Source organism: Ischnura elegans, chromosome 11 (assembly GCF_921293095.1).
Source record: "Ischnura elegans chromosome 11, ioIscEleg1.1, whole genome shotgun sequence".
NCBI lineage: Eukaryota > Metazoa > Arthropoda > Insecta > Odonata > Coenagrionidae > Ischnura > Ischnura elegans.
Window position 1 is genome coordinate 83,182,539 of NC_060256.1, and position 23,749 is coordinate 83,206,287.

Consider the following 23,749-nt stretch of genomic DNA (forward strand, 5'->3'; position numbering starts at 1 on the left):
AATTTTTCCATAGAAATGTTTACTAGCGTTTGCATAATTGAATTTGAGAGGTAAAAAGGTTGCGAAGTAGACAAGAACAAACGTAGGTACTCCAAATGGTTATCCCTGTTTAGCAGACCTTTAGGGGTCCGAAACGTCGCCCTTTCTCGAGACTATTCGAGAATAACAAGGCTAACCTTGGAGAACCTCCCTGCACGAAACGCCGTGTAAATTCAAATATCTTTCCCGGTGGCGAGCCCGAGAGGATTTCATTCTAGGTATTCGCTGGGGAGGCGCCAAAATCATACATGATACGAGGGTTGCATAAGTTGCTCGCACTTACCCAAAACCAAGAACCCTAAGTTTATACCTGTATGGTTCTTACCCTAAACTTTTAATCGTACGGGACGTCCCACAAGTCAGTGGCGGATACATACAGGGGCGCCCCCCCCTCCCCTTGCGGGGCTGCCCGCATTGTCGAATATATTGCTGAACCACAGTTTTAATTTTTTATACCATAAGATAGCATTGTCTTGTATATGCATATAATTAGTTTAAATAAAACTATGCTCAATTTTGCATTTAACTTCATATTTTTCATACGATAAAAGTATAGGTGGATCAAAATATCTTTTGTGTCCCTCCTATTAGTTTTTTCTGTATCCGTTACTGCCACATGTACATATAATAAAATTTTCCGTCAAAGAGAAAAACAGCGCTGTTTTACTCTTTGTCTGTTACTAGTAAAATAACAGAAGCACAATATGAATACTTACGAGGAAAAATATGATTTTAAAATGAGAATCACAGCTGGAACACCAAAGCCCCATCAAGCAGCTGCCCTTATTATTCAAAGAACCTCTTAAATGGGTATGTATGGACAATGAAATATAACAGGAACAGCAGGCAAATATTAATGTAATTCTTCAAGTTGTTAAAAAAAACATGCATTTCTCTAACTTATCAGCATATGGAGATAAATTTCTTTGACACAATTAATTGTAGAATTCACTTTTGATTTATACAGTAACTGCTGAACTGGATGCAGGGTAGATGGCCTTAAATGAGGTCCAGTATTACTGGATCTTCAGTTACCCAATGTATGCAGCCAAACGCATGCAAAGAACAAGTCACTAAAGAAATACTGTCAACCAGGATTGATGGCCAAGGGGTCGGAGACAGGCTGTCAGATTGGACAACAAGTATACGTTATTGTGGACAATGTATAATGAATACAATTGTAAAATCCTTGCCATTGGAACTGTCCTGGTAGGGTGGTGCCCAACCCCCTCCCCTTTTTCCAGTCTATTGTAAACAAAGACTCTCAGTGGTAACTGTAACCCTGTCTTCTGGCAGGTCTATTAATAGTGAATGTGAGGTTCTGTTAATTAAATATTCAATAAATATTAACATTACTCAGCTAAATGCCAAGGAAGATTGTTCAAGAAGTATTATTTCTTTAGGGTCTTCATTAGTAAAAAACAAACAATGTCACGCACATTTAACTGTCTTGTTCAATTTAACCAGAGAAGACTTCCATTAGGGTCAGTTGCAGTGTCGGATTTAGGAGGTGGGGATCACAGGGGTTATGACCCTCCCCAAATTTTAGAATTTAAAAAAATATTATTAGTTTCATAGTTTTTGAACTCTTAAATGTATAAAATAATGGGTATTTTTTTTAATTTTACAAGGGAGAACACCCCTCTCTCCCAGGGGGTATTCCATACTCCCTAGACCCAGGTCATGACCCTCCCCCCCAATTTGATGCTGAATCCTCCCGTGGTCCAAAATAAGAGGTATGTCCAAAATAAGCAGTTCCTGCTATCATTTCAGCTCCTGTGACTACATATACAGAATTCTTGCACAGCATGTAGAAAATATTTGGAGGCCAAACCCACTTTCCAAATGAGATGGGAAGGGGAGGTTAGAAGATCCCAGTAAAGCTCTACCAAAGCTTTTATTGAGATTCCACTGGTAGAGCACTCTCCACTAGATGACTGGTAAGTGAAACTCCATATGACCGGAACAATTTTTCTGGAAACATAGATCTACGTAAGTATAACATTAAGCTTTCTTATAACTCTGTTTGATTTGATTCTGATAATTTTCATCCATTTATAGTGAGAACACCACAAAATGGAGAGGATAATTAAAAGAAAAGCATACAGCTCATGATAATGGAATATACATCAATGAAAAGACTACGTAGGGTAAAAAGGGAGGTTTGCCTTGAGTCCCTATCAAGAAGAAAAAGATTGGGTCATGAAGATATGAAGGGGTAAGAAGAGAAGGTAAGAAGAAAGGGTCAAACGCACTGTGGTGGCTTGGGCAGGGGATGGTCGAGTAGTGGTTGTTAGTAGGTTGAGTGATCTTATCATGTGTGTACGTGAGGTGATCTTATCATTGTATGGCATCACTGTGTATGGTGGCCTGTGCAACGTCTCCGAGTTAACTGGGGCCAACGAGGAACCCACTTTTAATAAAAGATACAGTGTCCGGCGTGATACGGTGGAAATCTTTGATATTCAGCTTATTAAAAGCACTTGTCTGTTTCCACACTCTTTTATTTTCACCGACCATGGTTTCGGCAACCTTGATAATGGCACAAGTTGCCGAAACCATGGTCGGTGAAAGTAAAATAGTGTGGAAACAGACAAGTGCTTTTAATAAGCTGAGGACCCACTTTTCCCCGTAGCTGAAACATGTAACCCCATCTCACTGGGAAACCCCCATCCCTCTCAAGTGAATACCCCTCCTGAGGTATATATAAACACTGTGTGTGTGCGTCTCAGTAGGAAGATCGCATATAAAAAGAGCAAATGCAGGAAGGAAGTGTACCTGTATACGATAACCAGATTCTCCCATGTAAGGCAGAATCAAGCTGAAAGAGCAGGACAACCGTTGGACATCGTGAGGAGCAGAGGGTGAAGCTGATGTGAGCTGGCCTGTTATTTTGCCACCAGGGACAACATTACACCCTGGAGCCGCGATTGTGGGGATCCATGGTGCAACTCCATAAACAGCTCCAACAATTCCTGCTTCAACAGAAATCAGTAAGAAGGTCGCTCCTTGCGACACGTCCAACATTCTGGTTATCTTCACTTCCTTAGACACGGAATTAGAATCTCTATTCCTTTTTTTGGCACCAGTCCATTCTGTCCTCCATGAAATTTAGTTAAAGTGATAACCAAATAAGACTGTAAACTATTCTTGAACCATCAAGAAAATTCATTTTAGGGCATGTGTTGCAGTCAGCCCCAATTAATTCATTATACTGTAAATTGAATCATATTTTGGATGGGGAAAGGTCCCTTTCTTTTCATGGTTTTTGTTCCATGTATGTTCTTATTTCCTTTTGTTCATCTTCATCTGCATTTTCATTATCATACATTCAACTTCATCTTCATCACAGTATATTTGTGAATGTTGTACATGATAAGGTATTGTGAAATATTCTAGCAGACCAATTTTTATTCGATCATTCCCTGTGCAGGACGACCGGAATTCCCCTCTTCATATCACGTATGTGACAGCAGGTTCCATCACAGTACATATAAATTTTTCCTGCAGTAGCCCATGCACACAAACATATACGTTCAGCATTACCTATGGGTAAACCCTTGTGGCAGTTTTAAAAAATGCATAAAAATATGCCACAAAAGTTCCATCTCCACTGCTGAATAATTCCTCAAGGTAATTTTTAAGTCATACCAAATTCCTTACTCTGAGGAAGTATCTAGCAGTAAGGACAAAACTTTCATTGTGCTTTTTTAACTATGACAAGGGTTTATAAAAATAAAATGCTGGACAACATGGACTGCAAGGTTTCAGACTATTATTGACACATACGTACATGCGTATTCACCGCAGCTAAAGAACTAATGATAAACATGTGGTCTCTACAACCAGATTTGACTATGATTTGATGAGAGCAGTGTTATTACCTTTTCTTCAGATTGAACTATCTGTTACGGACCTATCCTTCAAGAGTTTCTTTTAAAATGATTTTAGTCTCAGTCTCAAGGCATTATCATTTTACTAATTAACCCTCCGTCAATCGCATCACATTTTGGAACGTTATTTGTCATGCAGCATCTCACAGACACCATTTTGGAATGGTTAAACAAAATGTATGAAAATAGAAAGAAATGTTTTAATTATAATAAATCATTCATTGTATACTTGATTTCATGAGTGGACCACAAAATCATACAAATTAATGATGGAGATAATTGCATTGATCAAATACTGAACACTACATACTTATTTTGACGTTTCTTAGAGTTTTTCTTTCATCGACATTATATACCAACATGTTTAATTTGGACAGTAAATGCAAACATATTTTTCACAGTTTCACAGATTTTGCTAATAACCCAACAAATAATTTTGACCACAGGGGGCATTATTGATTTTGGAGACATTTTATACTGATAGCTCGTTCAATTGAACTTGAACCAAAATATCTCCTATCAGATTGGAAAGTAATTACTTGATACAACCACAAAATTTTTGTGTGTATGATTACAGTTAATGTTATGAATTAATATAATAAGCCACCAATGTATGTAGCAGAAGCGTAAACAGTGTATTATACACCCAAGTTAATTCACATTATGCGAGAACCATAGTAAATTCTTCGCAATAATAGTTTTATTCAGTTGTCAAATTGATTAAAATAAAAAAATCGGAGTAATAAGCCACTGATCCAAAATTTAATGCTTTAAATAGTCGTTAGTTTAAATTATAAATGTATTTAAAAACTTTGTGATGAATATCATGAAGCTAGCATTTAACATACTGTAACTCAAGTTGTCACGTGGCATCTACTGGACTCCATGAAAAACTAAGTATCGAAATTTATTCCATAAATGTGACAAAACATGTAATCACATTGGTGACTATTTCAAAATCATAAAATAATAAGACATTAGGAATATGTGTTTACTGACTATGAAAATACAATGTTGGCAAAGAAAAGAAAATGGCATGGTGTCTGGAAGACGCCATGAGACCAACGGAGGGTTAAACATAGCCACAACGCAAGTGTGTAACCAATGGAGAGATGGAGGGCATAGTCCATGCCAGGCCATGTTTCTTACATGGGCTAAAATTTAGTTAAGTAAATTAATTGAAATATTTTACCATAAGATGGTGCATCGGACATAATTCACACATATTACCTGATGGCATTGTTTCAAATAAAGTTTTTTAGGGAAAAAAATCCCAGAAAGAGGTATCAGGGTGGGAATTATCAGGAGTACATAGCAAAATTCCATCAAAACTTTAGGTAAGCACAGGAAATTAGACACCTTGAAAAGGTGATTTGTAGTTTAGTATCATTGTAGTCTGCTAGACATATGGGTACGCAGGTTTTTTCATGTTAGACTTGAATATTTTTTGAACAATTAGTTTGCACGTTGTCAAAAGAGTGCTGACTAGCCCAGAGTTGGGTTTAAATTTAAGCTATGCAATGTCATAACCAATATACATATTTGAATTGATGCAAAGAATACATGCAGTTCAGTAACAATGAGTACATTAAAACTTCAACACTGCATTAATCCAATAGAATAATTTGCATCATTATCAAACTGGAAACATATCACTGTTGCACAGCCTGGTAACTGAATTAACCATAATTAACAAGGGATTAGTTTCACACAATAAATAAGACTGGCACCGAAGCATTGCACTCTACAGAATTCACAAATTTACTTCAATATGTTCATAAATACTGAAAAAATACATTTATTTAGTTTTGGTTTAATGAGTTTACGTGAACACAGTTAAGTCTTCGATAAAAACTCAGTATTTACAATGATAATGGTGGTGACTAAAATGTATCAACTCCTAGACACTTTCCTTTTCATACACACTTTCTCCAGAGCCTTCTGATAAGGCACGCTCCTCATACTTAATTTTGATTTCCCTCATAAGGTATGGTATTTTCTCATTATCAGGCAGTCCATTCCACAAAGATAAAGACAAAGGTAAGACGCTACAATTAAGAGCCTCTAATGTTTTTATCATAAGTGACGGAGGGCCCTTCAGCCTCTGGCAGTTAGACGAATAACAAGACGGAGGCATTACCAAAATAGCAAGTCTGAAAATAAAAATATGAGAAAATTAGGAGTTCAGGGCAGTATGTAGCATCAAATTGAATTAACTTATGTGCAGAGAAATTAACTTATATAGAAATGCATATACATATCTCGTTATTTTTGGAAATAGGTCAGGATTTATTAAAAACTCAGTAAATAGCCTTGCTGACCTTTTTTGGAAATTTTATGTTTGCATCTTCAGGACTCGCTATGCTTTCATAAATTAACACATAACTGAAATTATTGATACCTCAACTAAAATTAATGCTTTAGTTAAGATTTCAAAAAGTTCAATCAGATGTTATGCATATAATAAAAATTTAGCCAACCAGATAGACACGAAAATAAAATTTGGAAAATACCAGCCAGAGGATTTGCTGGTTTTTATAATACTGACTTACCCCCAAAAATAACAAGATGTATAAACTTACAGTGAAACCTCTATTTTACACTTTTGAATGGACCACTTACAAAAAGTGCAAAATTGAGGATATTGTAAAATAGAGTATCATTAAAGGCGGTATTGTTTGGGGCCTGATAAAAATGGTGCAAAATTAGGGAAAATGTATAATGGGGGAATGTAAAATTGAGGTTTCACTGTATTTAATGGTCAACACACATTTACCATAAATAGGCTTTATAAATGCCTGATATATGTAATGCAAAAGTACTCCGCTATTGGTCAAATACCAACAGTCAGTGGACCAGCATGAAAAATAATCTCTAACCAACTTGTATAGTGAATTAGATTAGTACATACATACATATATCTCTGATCTACTTTGGAAGATGACTTCCTAAGTAGATTACATTCCCAGTAGATTACTCTGCGGGGTAAACATCAAAGAGATTTTCTCCTTGATTGCTCTAATGACTTCACACAAACCAACTTTAGGGAAGATGGTAATACATATGTATTATGTGAAAGCATTCGCAGGTAACAATTACAGTTACACTTTTGTATGTTCCACAGATTTTATCGACTAGCCCAGGTTTTGACAAATTATGTCGTCATCAAGGTGAAAACACTCATGGTACTGTAACATAATGCTGGCCTTGCCATTTTTCTTTTACCACCTCCTGGTTTAAAATAACAATAGGGGACCCACCATATCGGGAATTTTGAGAATTAACAATAGACCTAAGGAGTAGAAGCCGAGCGCAAGGGGCATTGTAGGTCATACCGTCGGAGTGAATGGACATGCAAAGACAGAGCACGCAAGTTTTTGGTACAGGGAAGTTCCAGAGTGTGGCATCGTGCGAGACATAGCCAACATAGAAAAGGAGAATTGACCACGGAGCTGGAATTAAGGAGAGGAACGGGAGATTTTACAACAGGACGAGACCCAAAAAAGCTGAGGGCCCACCAAGGAAGAACACCACGCAGGCTGAGAGGATTTTCCAGACCACAGAGGGACAAACCAACCTGTGTCATCGAATAATTATGTTGTAACTATAAACTTTTATTTTCATATAAGATACAAGAAGCCATAAGGCAAGAGGTTTTAATTGGCCAAGAATTAAGTTTGTGACTGGTATCCCTTTGTATCAAGTAATTGGATTTTGAGAAAAGTTTAAGTGATGAAGTGTGGCAAATAATTAGACAATATACTTAAAAGAAGGAATAATTATTCATATACCAAATTTGTACCTCAATTAGAATATAATTAACTTGTTAAGACCTAAGGATATAAGGAATTATTTTGATTATTTTAATTGTCTGTAAACTTATTATTTCATTTTGTCAAGTAATTTGCAAACATATCTCTAAACATGCAATGTTTCATGTATTATCTTTTCCGACAAACAAGCTAGGGCAAAGTAATTAAAATATAAGGTGAGAGGAGATATCGAAATCGTGGTTTCTTTCAAGGTAAAAAAATTAATAGATTTTCATGTTACATGTTTATCCACCACGTGGGGCATAATAATACGAAGTGGAATAACAACAAAAATTTCTTGTAACAGTACGAATGTGCTGTTACACTTTTTGGGAGGTAGGGGGAGGTCAGAGACAGGTCATTAGAAGGTGGGAGAAGCAATATGAGTGCATTGCTTAAGTAGCCATTGAGTTGATATGCACAACCTGGAGTAAGGAAACACGAAATAAGGTGAGAAGTGCAAAGGGTTGTTACCATTCAAACGCAATTATTACTATCATGCCCAGGTTCTCCACAACCAATGTCTAGGAAAAATGTTGGGACTTCAGGGAAATATTGCAAATTTCTCTTGCTTATCAAAACAAAAATTGTACGTGTGGCGAAAGAAAAAATGTACTCTCCCCACTCCTCATCTTTACTTTGGTTTTTCAACTCCAAGCCAAATACGTCACCTTGCTATCTCTTAGAGAAATGTCCTACATCAACCACACTCCTGCTTCCTCCTATAACTTCTAACGACCTGTCTCTCTGACCTAGAAATATATAAATATGCTTGCACCATGAGCATTTTCGCCTTGCTAATGCCAAAATATGAAAAAACCTGGGCCGATCAATAATATCAATGGAATATACAAAAGTGAATTTGAGATTAAATTACCTATCACTGTTCCCCAGTGGCGTAACTATGGGGGGATGAGGGGATATATTTCCCCCTCAAATAAAAAAGTTATTTTCAACTATTGTCTTGTTTTGAACTTTAATAGCTGCATCTTCTTACATTTAAATTGTTAGCACCAAAATGATGTAAAATGCATATTCAGGCTTGTAGTTTTTTTTTTTTAACTTTCCCAAAAAAGTTGCCTGGTGGGAGGGGTGTGGGGATTGCTACTCCAGGTCATCCCATCCCCAAAAGCATATTCCTAGTTACGCCACTGCTGTTCCCCAAAACATCACGATTTAACCTAAAGATGATTAGTAATGAAGGAGATATTAAGAGTGATTTAAGTGAAAGTCTACAAAAGATGATTTGCCAAAGTTTAAAATTGAAATTTAGATAGTTACATTAAATGGAATAGAAACATGGACTATTCTGAATGAGGATAAGTACAACCATGTTATTGCCGCTAAAAAGATCGCAAACTGGCAAAGAAAGCTCTCAATGAGTCTGGAATAATAGAATGACTGCATAAATAATAATACAGTGGAACTTGGTCATAACGTCATCAAAGGGACCAGAAGATTTTTAACGTTATATCAGAGTGACGTTATAAAAAAAGCAGACTTAAATCTGAGTGACACCACAACTTGACCTAGCACAAACAAAACACAACTAACGACGTATAAAACAACTGTCAACATACGCGATGCTCACACGGAGGTAGGTAGTGATGTGACTGATGATCTACCGCAACTAACGAAACAAACAATACAATACAGTGTCCCTGTGTCAGTGACCTTGTAGAATGTAGGGGTGGGAAAGGATAAGACCCAGGTATGCGGGACAGACCCCACTCCCTCCAGACACCCATTAAACAAAAGAGTTGCAACCCATCACCTGGTCAACGTCCAGCTTGTGACCTGTTTTTGCTTTTGATGTTTCTACACATGGTTTTTATGAACTTTGGGACATAATACAATTACACTACCAGTTTTGCAACCTAAGAACCGCAAAATTTTTGACGCTACACCTGAGCGTCGCAATATTTGTTGACGATATAAACGGGTTTTCGTACAACATAAAATGTTTAATTTTGGCTGGTCAGTATAAAATGTGATGTTAAACCCGAGTTGACGTTACAGCCGATGCCGTTATAACCAAGTTCCACTGTATTATGTTTGTTTTACATAAAATATGAACATTGCAAGACATTTAAGTTTGGATTATCCGTGTATTCTGATTATTCTTGCCGTCTCTCCCCATCATTAGCCTGGATAATCGTGAGTGTACTGTATATTCAAATTCTTTTTCTTTAATACATTTATATATAAAAATAGTAATTCGTGAACTTAATTTCAGCATAATAAAAGTCACAAATATGAAGGCTGTCGGCCACCAAACCACATGGCGGTTCTTAAGAATCCATTCATCATGACATAAATTTCCCTGACTCCCTGGATGAGATCCCCCGACTTTTCCCTGATATTTTCCTAATTTCTTCGACCAGTAAAAACCCTAAATTCAATCACATGAATATACTCAAAAAACTTACAAAAAGCTGTCCGATGGTTTAACTAAGTCTTCAATAAAGCAATCCTTAGATGGGTGCAAGTTTAAAGCCACTGGGTATCCTCCTTTCCTCATTACTATCACATGATCTGAAAATAAAGAATAGAATAAAGTAATATAGATAATTTATAGAAAACAAAGTGGAAGCTCATTTTTATAAGAATGACATTTGGCAGGAATCATATGTCATTGGCAATGTACCATCAATAGGCCTACAATTAGCATGTAAAAAATAAGGATATGGTAAGGCCAAGGAGTTCCTGCCGTGGTATGTGCTCAGTATTACGAGGTATACCGTATTTATCTAAATATAATCCCCACCTTTTTTTCCAAAATACCTGAGTTAAAAGTGAAGGGGTGGGGGGGGAACAATATTCCTGTGCATTTTTTTTCTATTTTCCCAAAACTGAAGCCTCCAAATTTGGGGCAGGACTATATTCGGAGAAATACAGTAACTCTCTTGAGATCAGTGCATATCTAGCTAACTTGAAAGTAAACGGGGGCACCTATTTTACGGGCAATAGTGAAAATAATAACTTTGAAAACTGATTTATGGCTTTTATTGCGCCATCCATTAAGCATCTAAGCATTAGGAATATAGTAAAGAAACCACACTGATTAAATCACAGCCACAACTCAAATGAATCACTTCCTGGCCCAAGGACAAAAGATCCCCAACATTAAGGCTAGAGTAACTTCGTATGGATAGTAGACCCAGTCTGCAAGCCAGGCTCCCTGTCGTGGATCGGAGGCAGGGTCAAGAGTTCACCGAGGCCACATGTCCAACTGATCAGCCAGGTTGTTCAATGCAGTGTCGGGGGTAGGGAGACATTTCACCACAAACTAATGCATTTTCTACCAGTATAGTTAGTCAACAACTGCAGCTTTAAGTGTTTGTACCCCAGTAGGGTGCATCTGTGGCTGCATACTTCCCTTTACTAGAGTTAATGTTCAACGTTTCCGAGTGTCGTGGATGGTGCAACTGCACTACAAGTTCATGTAACTGCATCCCACAATGACTGCATCTCATGCATTTCGTGTAATGGGACTTTTTGGACCGGTGTCTGGAATATGGCATCAGCTGTCACACAGTGATATGATGCATCTTATAACTCTCAGACAATCCCAGATACGCGATCACATAGCTACAAATCGTACGAAACAAAGCCAAAGATGCGTGTTTGGAAAAGAGAGGCAATAGGTATCACGATATATTTCAAATGCTAAATTTTACACCAACACACAAGTTAAAGCAACCACCATCTCATTCCTCCCTGAAATAGCACCAATACAAAAGATAAAAAGTAAGTTAAGTTGAGTATGGGAAGTGAGACGATTCATCCTTAACCTTCCAAAGACCACTCGATATAGGGAGTGATTTTCCTGAGATTTTCAGAACTTGTAAAATCGAGCTTCCACCATGTTACTTCAACACAAACAGGAAATACATGAAGCAATCTAGAAAATCCACCAACGGATAATTAACACCCTAAATTGAACTCAGAAATTCAACATGAATATTCCTTATGGAAATGGAGCCATAAAAGAGACATGGATACAACAAGATGCTTGGCTGAAATTACTCCCCCAGGTGTGAGTTTATTTATGCCTTAACGAATTCACTCAATCAGCAATAAACAAATGCAATTTAATTTAGTTTTCATCATTCAAACCCCTTACTTTTAATGAAAGGAGGGAAGGTTTTTCAAAAGCAAAAGCCCCTTGACATTTATCTTGATTTTTTACAAATAATAACAATAATAATAATATAATGTATTCCATAAACAATAATGAGGATAATAACATAAATTTACATGCTGCGATAAAATGCCATTGCCACTGAGAAATTTCTGTAATACTATTTTCGGGATTGGCCATGTTACACAGATGATAGGTCCTAGTTAATTTCAAACAACTTATGGGCTGGAAATTCAGCCTCCCCGATCAGCTCTCATTTACTTCTGTGCAGCAGGGAAAATTTGTGGGTATCACTGATAATTACCATCACTATCACCTGCCTAATTCTGCACATAAGACTCAGCAAGAGCTCATGACAAAGGCCGTCTTCGCCAAATTATTTCAAATGAACAATCAGATAGGGCCAACTTGAAAACAAAATATTAACAGTAGCAATCAGAAATGAATTAAGGTTCCATTCAAAATAGGAACAGCCATAATTTATACTTCAGTGAAATCTCAATAGCAATTATGGTATGTGATCATACGTAAGTATCTCACAGTGGCACCGACTCCATGGGGCCTGAGGGCACCCGAGCCCCCTCAACGATTCGTTTGGGGGGGTGGAGCCCCCTCAATAATTCAAGAAAATAAGTTATATTATGCTTTGTGAAATCACTAAAATTTATTGGTATTTTTTATTTCCCATGTTTCGCGATAGTTACCTTTTAAAATAAATTCAATACGTGTTAAAACAAATAATTATAAGGTAGTAAGCAGGTTAACTGAAAACAAGCGGTGTGATTATGATAGTGTTTTGGTGCAGCGAAACACTTTGAATTTAACCTCTTCCCAGGGCAAGACCCCCGATATGGGCCCCCCAATATATTTTTTAAGTCAGTGCCCCTGGTATCTCATAATAAGATACACAAAATGCTCAAAAAATAAATATACAAGTTTGTACTATGAGACTGTCAATGAACTAACCAATAAAGTGCCCAAGATGAGTTCGCAGACCCTGATGAACGTATGCCGCCCCACCCAAGCCCTTCTCCAAAGCACCTTGAAGGACAAACTGCTCCACATTGTCTCCATTGAGTTTCGATGCTGCAGCAATCATCTTTTCAGGAGGATATGGACCAACATATGATGGGTACAATGTTTTCACAGCCTGGTGCAACAGCAAGAGCTGAAGCTGGTCTATTAAATTATATTCTGAAAAGTAAAAAATACATAAAATCGAAATAAGGCAATTTTCAATCCAAAGATGGACAAAAGTATTTAGCAGACTAATCGAACTAAGCATAATCAGTCACAAATCAGATGAATGCAAAATCACTTGTGCCAAATAATTAACATTCACACTTGGAAAAAACTCAGCCTAATGATGATTTTGGCATCAGTACTCAAATTAGATGACAGATCAGAAATGTAACTGCTGCATAATTTTTCCCACAAAAACAAGTAAGAATTACAACTAATAGGTACTGGAGGTGTTTTTTAATCAGAGCTTCAGTGCTTATTTACGCCATATGTATATTTCATCATATTTGGCACTAACCTCTGGATAGGAACTTCTTCAGAAATTCTTCTTGGAATATTCGCTGCAGCAGGACAGTAGAAAAGCACCCCAACGAAGCCAACTCCATGCCAAACTTCAGCCATGGCAACTCCAATTTCCCCTGCAATGCATCGATTTAGTCAAAAAATGCATACCACAACACCAAATCATCATACTTCAAACTTCTTCAATCTCTTTCTACTCATCAAAACTACCTATGTATATACATATTTAATACAGCTAACAATAGCTCTGTGTAAAGAGATCTATCTACCTCAGTGATTCAGGACTCTAATTGCCAGGAACAATCAGGGTAATTTATCAGACAGCATGTGAAAAAATTTCACAGAGGAAAAATTGTTTGCCTTGACCGGAATTCAAGCCCTCATCTCCCAGATTCGAACCAGGTGTCTATAAATTCTTCCCCTGCAGAAGAATTCATATTAGCTAGTGTCAATTGCTCCACAAGATGGGGATGTTAATGATCAATGTGAAAAATTGGGTCATATCCAATCCTATTCATTACAATACACAGAAGTTGCAGGATTGAGAGACATTTCATAGACACTATAACACTTTAGGTGAAATTTATTAAGGTACCTTGAACCATTTTTATTTAAGAAAAGACTGAGATATACTAAATTAAGGAGGAGTCGAATTCAGGGAAAATTGATTTTCTTAACACATTTACAAAGTTTAAAAATACACCGCCTTGCAAACTGCAGTAAATAGTAACTTAAGGACCAAAATGATGCCTTCTGGTTTACTGCTGCTCCCAGAGTCAGAACAGAAAATTTCTGGTGCTGTGAATGTGCTGAGGTCAGTTTAAATTAAGTGTAGTGGATTCATGAACTTACAGACTTAATGTGCTCATTTTTTAATATGGCCTCTTCGATGATATCCCAGTTCTTTGGTTTGTAGTTCGCCTGAGAAAATCCGTTGACTAGGCAAATGAGCAATGCAGCTGATCCATCTTCCACTGTTTGAGGAGAAGCTTCCACATTTTTAGCTATGTAATCTAATAATTCAATATTTATATGGCCCTGCATGAAAGTTAAGAAAACATGAATTAAATATACATCTTTGGCAATACAAGTCCGCTGATACATTCAATGACTAGAAAAAGCAATCCAAGCCAAGTTTACAAATAAATGACTAGTTAGTCTTAAAAATAAAGAAATTATGATGAGTAAGTTTATAGTAGTATAAGTAATAGTACTTTGTGTTCAGCTGTGTATTAATAATATATTTACGGCTCAGATACTTAAGTTGAAATGGGTGCCCCCACACAAAAATAACAGCCTTTCACGTTAGCAATTACATTTTTCTTCCAAAAATAGCAAATATGTTCTTCATATATGTATGCAACAACACTATTTATTGCTAGATGTAATCAATCGTACAAACCATTCTCGTTAATTTCTTCACAGCCCAAACAGCCTGGACTAGTCCGACATCACACCTAATAATATAATGTACATAAGCATCAACAAAGTCCTCATTGTAGAAGTTAAGGAATCCTTTTGAGCATGCTTTCGATATCCCTGAAGTTACAGTATCTAATTCATTCTTTGAACAATGATGAAAAGAATTGGATATAACCTGAAATTAGAAAATATAACAATCAAGATCCAATTATAATAAAAACGATTCATTCATATATGTACATAACTATAAGAAACTGGAATGTGGCCATCATTTGCTCCTCAAATGAAACCCCAGTGGAATGCCATAGCATCCATTTTTGAAAGAATCTTGAAATAAAAACTTTAATGGAATGAAACTCTGTAGTATTCATAACCAAAGTAGTTATATTTACCTATTCTATATCTAGTTTTCACACATTGAAATTTTAGATTGACTTATGTTTAAGAGCCAATCAGATGCACTTGCCTGAAAAATCAATTTTTACTTCACTTACCTCTTTAATTACTTAATTTATAAATTACTTCTGTTTTATAACTCTACCAAATATTCCTACCATCCATTCAAGTTGTCTCCATTTTCATGCCGAAGATATTTATTCTTGCCATTTGTGGTATTTTTCCTGGTGCTCAGTTCCTTGAAGTGATTCCCCACTATTCTAATGGCAGCTTCCACTTTTCCATGGATAAGGTTGATGCATCTTCACAAAATTATTTACCCACATTTCTCTAGCTTTCCTTGCATTACGAATTCTTCCAGCCTTATTTTCTTGAAGTTTAGTTGCCCATTTTTAGTTTTTACTTTCTTGGCTTTCTTCTTTCTTAAATGCAGCTTATGACTTCATCCCTGATCCATAATTTTTTCTTGGCAGCTTTCATTCTTCCAAAACCTTCGTTAGAGGCCTCCTGTTGTCCACTTTTAATGTTGTCCCAGTTATATTATATTCCCTTCTTTTTTACTATACACTACTGCATGTAATGTAAGCCAGCATTGTAATTCCTTCAGTTTTTTACTTGCATTACGTTCTTAACATATTCTCTTTAGTCTCTTGAATCTCAAGAGCCATTCATCATCAATAAACTATGGTGATGATATCTGCTCCAGGGTACCTTCGATAGTCATTGACCAGGCTCCTGACTTTCTTCTCCACCAATATGTATTCTATTTAAAATCTTATGTCTCCTGGGATTTCCCATGCATACCTTCTTTGGTTGTGATTTTTAAATAACATGTTGGCAACCAGTAGCCTGTGTTGACTGGAGATTTCCAACAATCTTTCTCCTCTTTCATTTTGTTCTCTCAATCCATTTCTTCAGTAACTCTTCCTTCCTATACTTTTGCCAATGACCATGTTCATATCTCATAAAATAATATGATTACATAATTCTCCTACCAATTTGATATCTTTTGTGATATTTTCGTAGGCCTCTTCCACTTCTTCATAGTCTGTCATTGGCATGCAAACCTTCACCACAACCATATCTACCCATTAGATCTCAATCTTGACCATTATTTATTTTCATTATACTGCAGGAAGCTTTTCATACGTATCACAACATTCTTTCTAATCATTATCCCAACTCAGTATGTACAAAACATGTACAGAACCTGTGCATTCAATCCTGCAGCTTCAACTCCAGAAGTCATCACTCCACCTCCTCTTCTCCTTCAGGCCACTTCAGATCACAGTCCAGTTCTCGGTACATCCTGTTTCATTCTTCATGTTTCCACCTTCAGGTTCAACTTGACTGATGCACTCTCTATGCACCCCACTTGACCATCCGATTTATAGACTATTTTACCTCTGGAACATTTTATTTCAAAGGGTTCTATCAAGTCTTTAAACAAGACTAAAATATTGTAAGAGCTGTGAATACTGTGTCCTTGGCTTCCACATCACACCATTAAAGCTTTTTAAGTAGATATGTACTACCATAGAAAGATCTGAGGTTAGATCTGAGGTTTTTCCAGCGTATGATGATGTTGAAGTAGTTTCGGGTTTCCCACCAGGTGGGGGCTTGATGACGATGGACGACACGGCCATTGAAACGTCGGCAGAGATGAGAACCTCACCCGGTGGGAAACCCAAAACAACTTCAACATGTACTACCATACTTATATTAAAATTACTTCCACTACCCCAACCACTATGGTCACTATCTTCACTCATATGAAGAATAGTGGCCATCACCTCCAGATGACGGAAAGCATCACTTTTGTGGCCACCAATGAGGAACTTGCATGGGTCGCTGATTGCTCTAAAAACTATTTTAAATAAGTAAATTGGATACATTAGCTCGCAAAAATACCTTAAGTTTCTCCATTCATCATCAAAAGAAAAAAAAAAATTGACTTTAAAATCGAGAAAAATTTCTCAGAGCCGACCACTGCGAGAAGACACCTGAACGTTGCCGAGGCAAGGCGTGACGTCATAGGTGCCTACACAACCGTAGGGAGTTGGGAAACACTCTGAGCGCATGCTATGCTATAAAATTAGTTTTGAGGGAGTATTTAGCCGCTCATCGTCACTTTATTTTGTTCTGTTACTCTTGGGCAAGTTTTCCTATTGCTATTGTGCCACGATAATTACTTGGGAAATTAATAATGCAACATCGGTATGATGAAGTACCAGCGTTTCACTTCGTATGTTTTAGTTATCAGAAAAATGGATGATAACGTTGCTGCTCGTTCGAATAGTACACCTGAAATTCATCTACATCTACATAATACCCGGTAACCCACCTAAAATGCTTGTGGCAGGAGGTGTTAGGACATCAGCCTTTTTTAGGACACCATAAATTGATGCCACGACCCTCATAGAATTTGTTATGACAAATTATTGCTATACGTCGGCAGCAAATCATGATGATAAAAAAACTTGTAATACTGGAGGATAACGATCGTAAGCGTACGAGCTGTGCTGTTGAATATGGCAACGCGATATTAGCAGAGAAGGTAGTTCTATCCGTCCTACGGTACGAATTCACAGCAAAACAGTCTACACAGAATTCACATGTGAGATCGCAAATCGGTTCCGCTGCCAATACACACACACAGGCTTCAACCTATTTCAATAATATAGGTAAATCCATAAACAATATACTAGCATATACCATAAAAATATAGTGGGAAATAGGCAAATACAATTATCATAAACTGGAAGTCACTACCATCCTTATATTCATCACATACAACTTACAACACTAACAGAGCTCGTTATGATGAAAACAACTATGTACATATTTATTCACTGATTCCTTAAATTAGCAGACGCAAGTGACACAGATGACTTTTCTCACTACTATTAGTTGAAATAATAGAATAACAAACTTCATACACAGTTTTCATCTTGATAGCTAGATCGTGAAATGTCATATCTACGGTGAACAACGGAGGTGAACACGCCACTGAAATTTTTTACATTATTCTTAGACATTTATCATTAGCGTAATAGCACTTTTTACAATTCAATCACGATGGAACACTGAGAACTCTTGGCCGATATTTTTTAACCTAGTCAAACTTTGTGCATTACAACCACTGGCACTGTGATTATTAGCAGTAACTTAACGGGAGATGTCACGTTGAAAATAACACTATTTTGGCACAAAATATGTTCCTAGATGTCTCCAATCAGCGAGCAAAATTTGCATTGACTGGAATTCACCTCATAATACAAGCACAGGCAGTCCTAAACGACGAATTCTCCGGTACCTACAAATAAATAAATGAAGTTATTGTATATAAAAGCATAGCGGACGTTAGGAAACATCAAAATTGTTCTAATTACATACTTAAATGATTGTTAAGCCATCAATAACATCAACTTACAAGTAACGTATCCCCCCTTCCAACGGCCGTGGCTCAGACTCCTACAACGATGCTATTTAGGTATTATAAAATTTTTGGTTTAACTGCTCCAGTTTTATATTTTATGCCCTTACTCAGATATTAATATTATAAATAATACAAAATATGAGGGCTTCCGAGCCTCTATCGTCGGATATTTATCTTTAAATAGAAAACAATCAACACGTCTCACAAACGAAGCTCTCACAACTGCTGGCAACTATTACAAACAATCACAACAATAGCTTCATGTGATGTTTAGGCACCTTTGACATCATCGAGGCTTCGTCGGCAGTGGCTTGGGGGGGAGGGAGTTTTTGGCACGCTTTAAAATTCCGTACATTTATCATTGAATATCTCGCGAAGGAAAACTCAGATTTACAAGCGGTTGAATTCAGAAAGTTATTCAAGTTCAAGAAGTTGTTGAATTCAGAAAATAATTTTCTGTCCGCCTGTGAAATAAAAAAAATTCATGCAAGTTCCACATTGTCAAGCCATAGCCTCTTCACAGGTTTTCAAATCATTTAAATATCCTACCTCTACCAAGGGTAGGTTGATACCCCTTCAGGATGCTGTCACTTTTTGGCCATATCTGCTTCTCTAACTAGTAAACCTGCTTAAATTACAGCTAACTTCTGTCCTAAGGGGCTGACCCACCATCCGCAATGTCAAAAATACACTCAACAAAAAAATTGGTAATCAATACAACCATTGAGATGACTACAAAAAAAATAAAGTACCCACAAGTCATTGAGGGCAACTTTTACTAATTCCATTTATGCTAAATTATTTTGAAAATATTTTTTTTCTCTTACCTCAAGACATCGGGATATAAGACCATCCTTGACAGAAAATGAAAGAGCTTTGTTAGAGCAAAGTGAATTAATTATGCTTTGAGCTGCTCTGACTTCAATTTCCTCCATAGTTTTTGGCTTGGAGAGAGCCAAGAGAATCTTATGGGTTGTGTCTCTTGACAGCTTTCTTTTTGATGCATATGACAATAAATCAGCTAAATATGCAGGGGAAACATCCTCATCTCCAACCTATGCATTTAAAGATAAGAATAGCAAGTTACCAAAAATATAGGTGACAAATTTGAGAATATTCTCCTCACTAGAAAGTGGCTAATATAAGGATGTTCAAGTAGGATTAAAGGGCAGTACTTTTAAACAAGAGAATTCTAAAATAGAAATGCACAGAGACAGTGAAGGCTGAAATAATATGGAATTAAATTTTCCACAGCAGAAGTTTCCCTTAAAATGATATTCAGCATGATATTGAGTTTATTGGATGTCACTTCAGTAATGTTAAAATATGTATAAAAATTATTCTGAACGTAACAAAATAATTCAAATTCCAGGTGAAACCTTTGGACACCCCAAAACAAAATCCTCTAAGTGTGAGGTGACCCAGGGAAAGGAATTAGTGAAAAAATTAATTTACTAAATTGTAAACATTTCCACAATAATCACAGAATTGTTCTGGGTTTGTATAAAAACCAAGTAGATGTGATCAAATGTTGACCCAAGCAACTGTTGTTGGTGCTGAAGCAAGAATAAGAAAAGGGGTGAGACAAGGGTGTGCACTTTTCCCCATAATTTTTTATGTTTACATAGAGAAAGCCATCAATGAAATCAAGGAGAAAGTTCTGGGTGTCAATATCCATGGAGAAAAAATTATGTTGTAAGCTGCAATTTGCTGACAACACAGCACTCATAGCCGAGACAGAGAAGGATTTGAAGAAGACTTCGACAAATACTGAAAGAACAATGGCCAGATATCAGCAGAAAATTAACAATAAGAAGACTAAGATATCAATATGCAGCATAAGAGAGGAGGCTAAGACAAACATTGACCTAGGAAAGCATCAGCTTGAGCAGGTGAAAGAGTTTTCTCACCAGGGAAGCCGAATTACCAACGACGGTTGAAGCACGAAAGAAATAGTCAGTAGAATAGCACAGGCGAAGAGGGCTTTAACTACAAGGAGAAGAATCTTTTTACAGCTGATAATACAAGCACAGAACTAAGAAAACAATTCATCAGATGCTACATATGGAGTACTTTTCTCTATGGAAGCGAGGCTTGTACGTTGACAGCAGCAGAGAAGTCAAGGGTGGAAGCATTCGAAATGTGGTGCTACCGAAGAATGATGAGAATAAACTGGTTTGACCATGTAAGTAACAAGGAAGTGCTAAGAAGAGTGGGAGAAAAGAGAAGCCTACTAAAAACCTTAAGCAGAAGACGGGACAACTTAGCTGGCAACATTTTGAGGCATGATGGCCTGGTGAAGACAATCGTTGAAGGAGAAGTGGAAGGGACGGCCCCGAATGAGTTACATATGACAGGTTATAAAGGATGTAGAAGAGAAGAAATGCATCACTATGAAAAGGTTAACGGATAGGAGAGAGGAATGGAGAGCTGCATCATAGCAATCTTAGGATTGTTGACTAATGATGATGATGAAAATATAAAACTGGTAGGAAATGGGATCAACTGACATTAATGATAGTTGGCATCTAAACTAAGGATAGGGTAGGTTACAATTTAGGTTGAATTTCCGGCAATGTTTCTTGGTTCTCTAATCAAATGCTACAATTTCACGGCTTACTTTTCAAAAGCTATAAATTACTTTCCTCACGTATAATGTGGGATGCTTAAAATAACACAACAAGTTATCTCTTAAATATTTGGATCCATAGCATCCCTCAATTTAAAGTATGCAATGTGAATTAATGTAAATAAAAGTTTTTAAATTGGAATTTGACAGATACTTTTTGATTTTGAATTCTCTTACGGTTCTAGGCTCAAGAACAACAGGAGCCAAACCGACCCATTCCTCATCTTAGCCAAAGACCAAGCTACAATTAGCGAAAAGGTATGGCTCTACAATGATCAGGAATGAGCAGAGCCAAAAGAGGGTCTCAAAACACACTATGGCAAAAATAAGGCAAATTTTTATGGCATGCATTTTAATAGTGAATAAATTGGTCAAAGCAAATGGTCTGTCCAGATGACAATCATGGTTACATCTCATTCAGTCTCCTGACAACGTTCCCAGCAGGAGGGATCAAAAATTTAGCATATTAAGTTCATTCCACATAGCAGTACACCTGAAAATGGTTTATCCTGGTGCAATGACGAGAGTTGAAACAGACTGGCAATTTCCAACACTGAGTTTAAAAAAAACTGGTTGGGATAGCGATGATATTAATTGTAGCAAAAGCAGTAATATTATTACACTCTGGGTAAAAAATAGCCACTCTGCTTTCACTTCAATCATTAGTGTGCATAACAATTTAAAATCCACCGGAACGAAAAAATTTAAGTGGCATTTGAGGTAGTTAAACAAATTGTTTACTTCCTAGCCTACCTCGTCCACATACAGTAAAAATTGAAAATTTCTTGAAAAATCGATCAATTTTGGTGAAAGCATCAAAAAGAAGAAAGGCTGGTGAACAATGTTAAGTAGTCATCGTGTACCAAGAAGAGAAAGATTGACCAACAGTTACTTACCACTGTATGAAGCTTTGCTTCAAATATTAGAGGTAGTGCTATCCGCAAGGCTTCAAGTAAAGGACTCCTTTGCATCTTCTCCAGCAAGGAATCGACAAAGACTATTTGGCCAGGGACTAAATCATTCACTCTATGCCTTATGAGCTGCAGTAGAATATTTACTATTGGGCTGGAGGTGGGCACACCAATTTGGACCATTGCCTAGGGCAGAAAAAAGTAACTTACAATTTCAAATCAGAACTTTATAATTCAAAAGTGTTGAAATTGTTCAGAAAAAACACCTTCAGCACTCCAATGGTCTCATGGAGGGCAAGAGCCCTTGAATGAACTTTAAGTCTCTGACTCAGTTTAAGAAATTCTGGGCTGTGAATGATTTCTTGTTTAACCTTCAAAGACCTGAAAAGAATTTATATAAGATGGTAACGCAACATGAGAAAATGAAAATTTTTCATGACTCAAGTGTAACGTGAAAGCTATACTGACGCTTCTCTTTTCTGAAGAGATCCCAAGGATAGAAGGGCTTCCAAGACATGGCTTTGATTCATTATGGAGTGATGGGAGCCAACCAATTTCAAAATCTGCTCTCCAGACGATGCTGATCTCAGCTTATCCAAGAGGAGGTCGCGGGGAACAGGAGTAGAAGAGGTGGATCGAAAATCTAAAACATATTCATTTTTATAATTAGGATTTTTTAAATCACATTCGAAAAATCCCATTTTTATAATAAAAAAACCTTCAAAGGAGAGGACACTTCAAAACTAGCAGCATATCCTTGCAATCAACTGAAAAATCTAATTAAAGTATTTTATTTTCTCTATACACTAAAATCAACCATGTACAATGATTCTCTAACCTGTTGTGAACCCAGAGCAACTCCACAGTAACTGTTTCCTCCTTCTCGTCAAACAAGGATTCGCAACTCCAATGCATGGCAATGGCTTCCTTAACACAGGCGAAATTAAGTACGAAATAACTCGATTAGCCATCATCATGCAGTGGATTTACGGAGGAATACTGTTCGTAACTATTATCATATCACTAAATCCCAACACCACTTTCTCAGCTTAACAATTCCGAACTCACGTCTGATACACGGCACGCATTCTGAAATATGACGCAATTCTTTAGGCAACTGTTTAAAAATAATTCAAAACGCGCTAAACTCAAATGGAATACTTACCGAACTTAATAGGGTTGAAATAGACTTTTTCCTCCACAGCTGCGCAGTCCTTCCAGGCTGATACATCAGGATTTAAAAACGAACGGAAGTGAGATCAAGATGAAATACCGTGCTCAAGTTGCTTGAAGCATTAATATTAGTAATTAAATTAGAAGCACGTCTTGTTCGGGAATTTTAAAGTATGAAGGGATGGCTAACGTGAGGGTGTACATTTGGAACAGTGCCCCGAAACAAGATAAGTACAAATTAATGTTTTTCGTATACTACAGGGATCTCAAGAGGATATGAAAGCACTAAATTTCATCGTAATAAGTCAACATTCCTTAAGTTTGATTTGACGCAGCATTACATTAG

At 36.9% G+C, this 23,749-nt stretch overlaps 1 protein-coding gene across 1 annotated transcript; it reads right to left on the reverse strand.

Annotated features, from left to right (window-relative positions):
* Nucleotides 1–5,669: 5,669 nt before the first annotated feature.
* Nucleotides 5,670–23,332, reverse strand: LOC124167849. The gene is made up of 11 exons (XM_046545893.1): nucleotides 23,069–23,332; nucleotides 22,699–22,873; nucleotides 22,497–22,611; nucleotides 22,216–22,416; nucleotides 19,518–19,745; nucleotides 14,836–15,030; nucleotides 14,286–14,471; nucleotides 13,429–13,549; nucleotides 12,855–13,082; nucleotides 10,174–10,279; nucleotides 5,670–6,085 (listed from the first exon to the last, which is right to left on the reverse strand). The coding sequence occupies exons 1-11, from the start codon at nucleotides 23,205–23,207 to the stop codon at nucleotides 5,833–5,835; spliced, it is 1,947 nt and encodes a 648-aa protein (XP_046401849.1). The 5' UTR covers nucleotides 23,208–23,332; the 3' UTR covers nucleotides 5,670–5,832.
* Nucleotides 23,333–23,749: the final 417 nt, after the last annotated feature.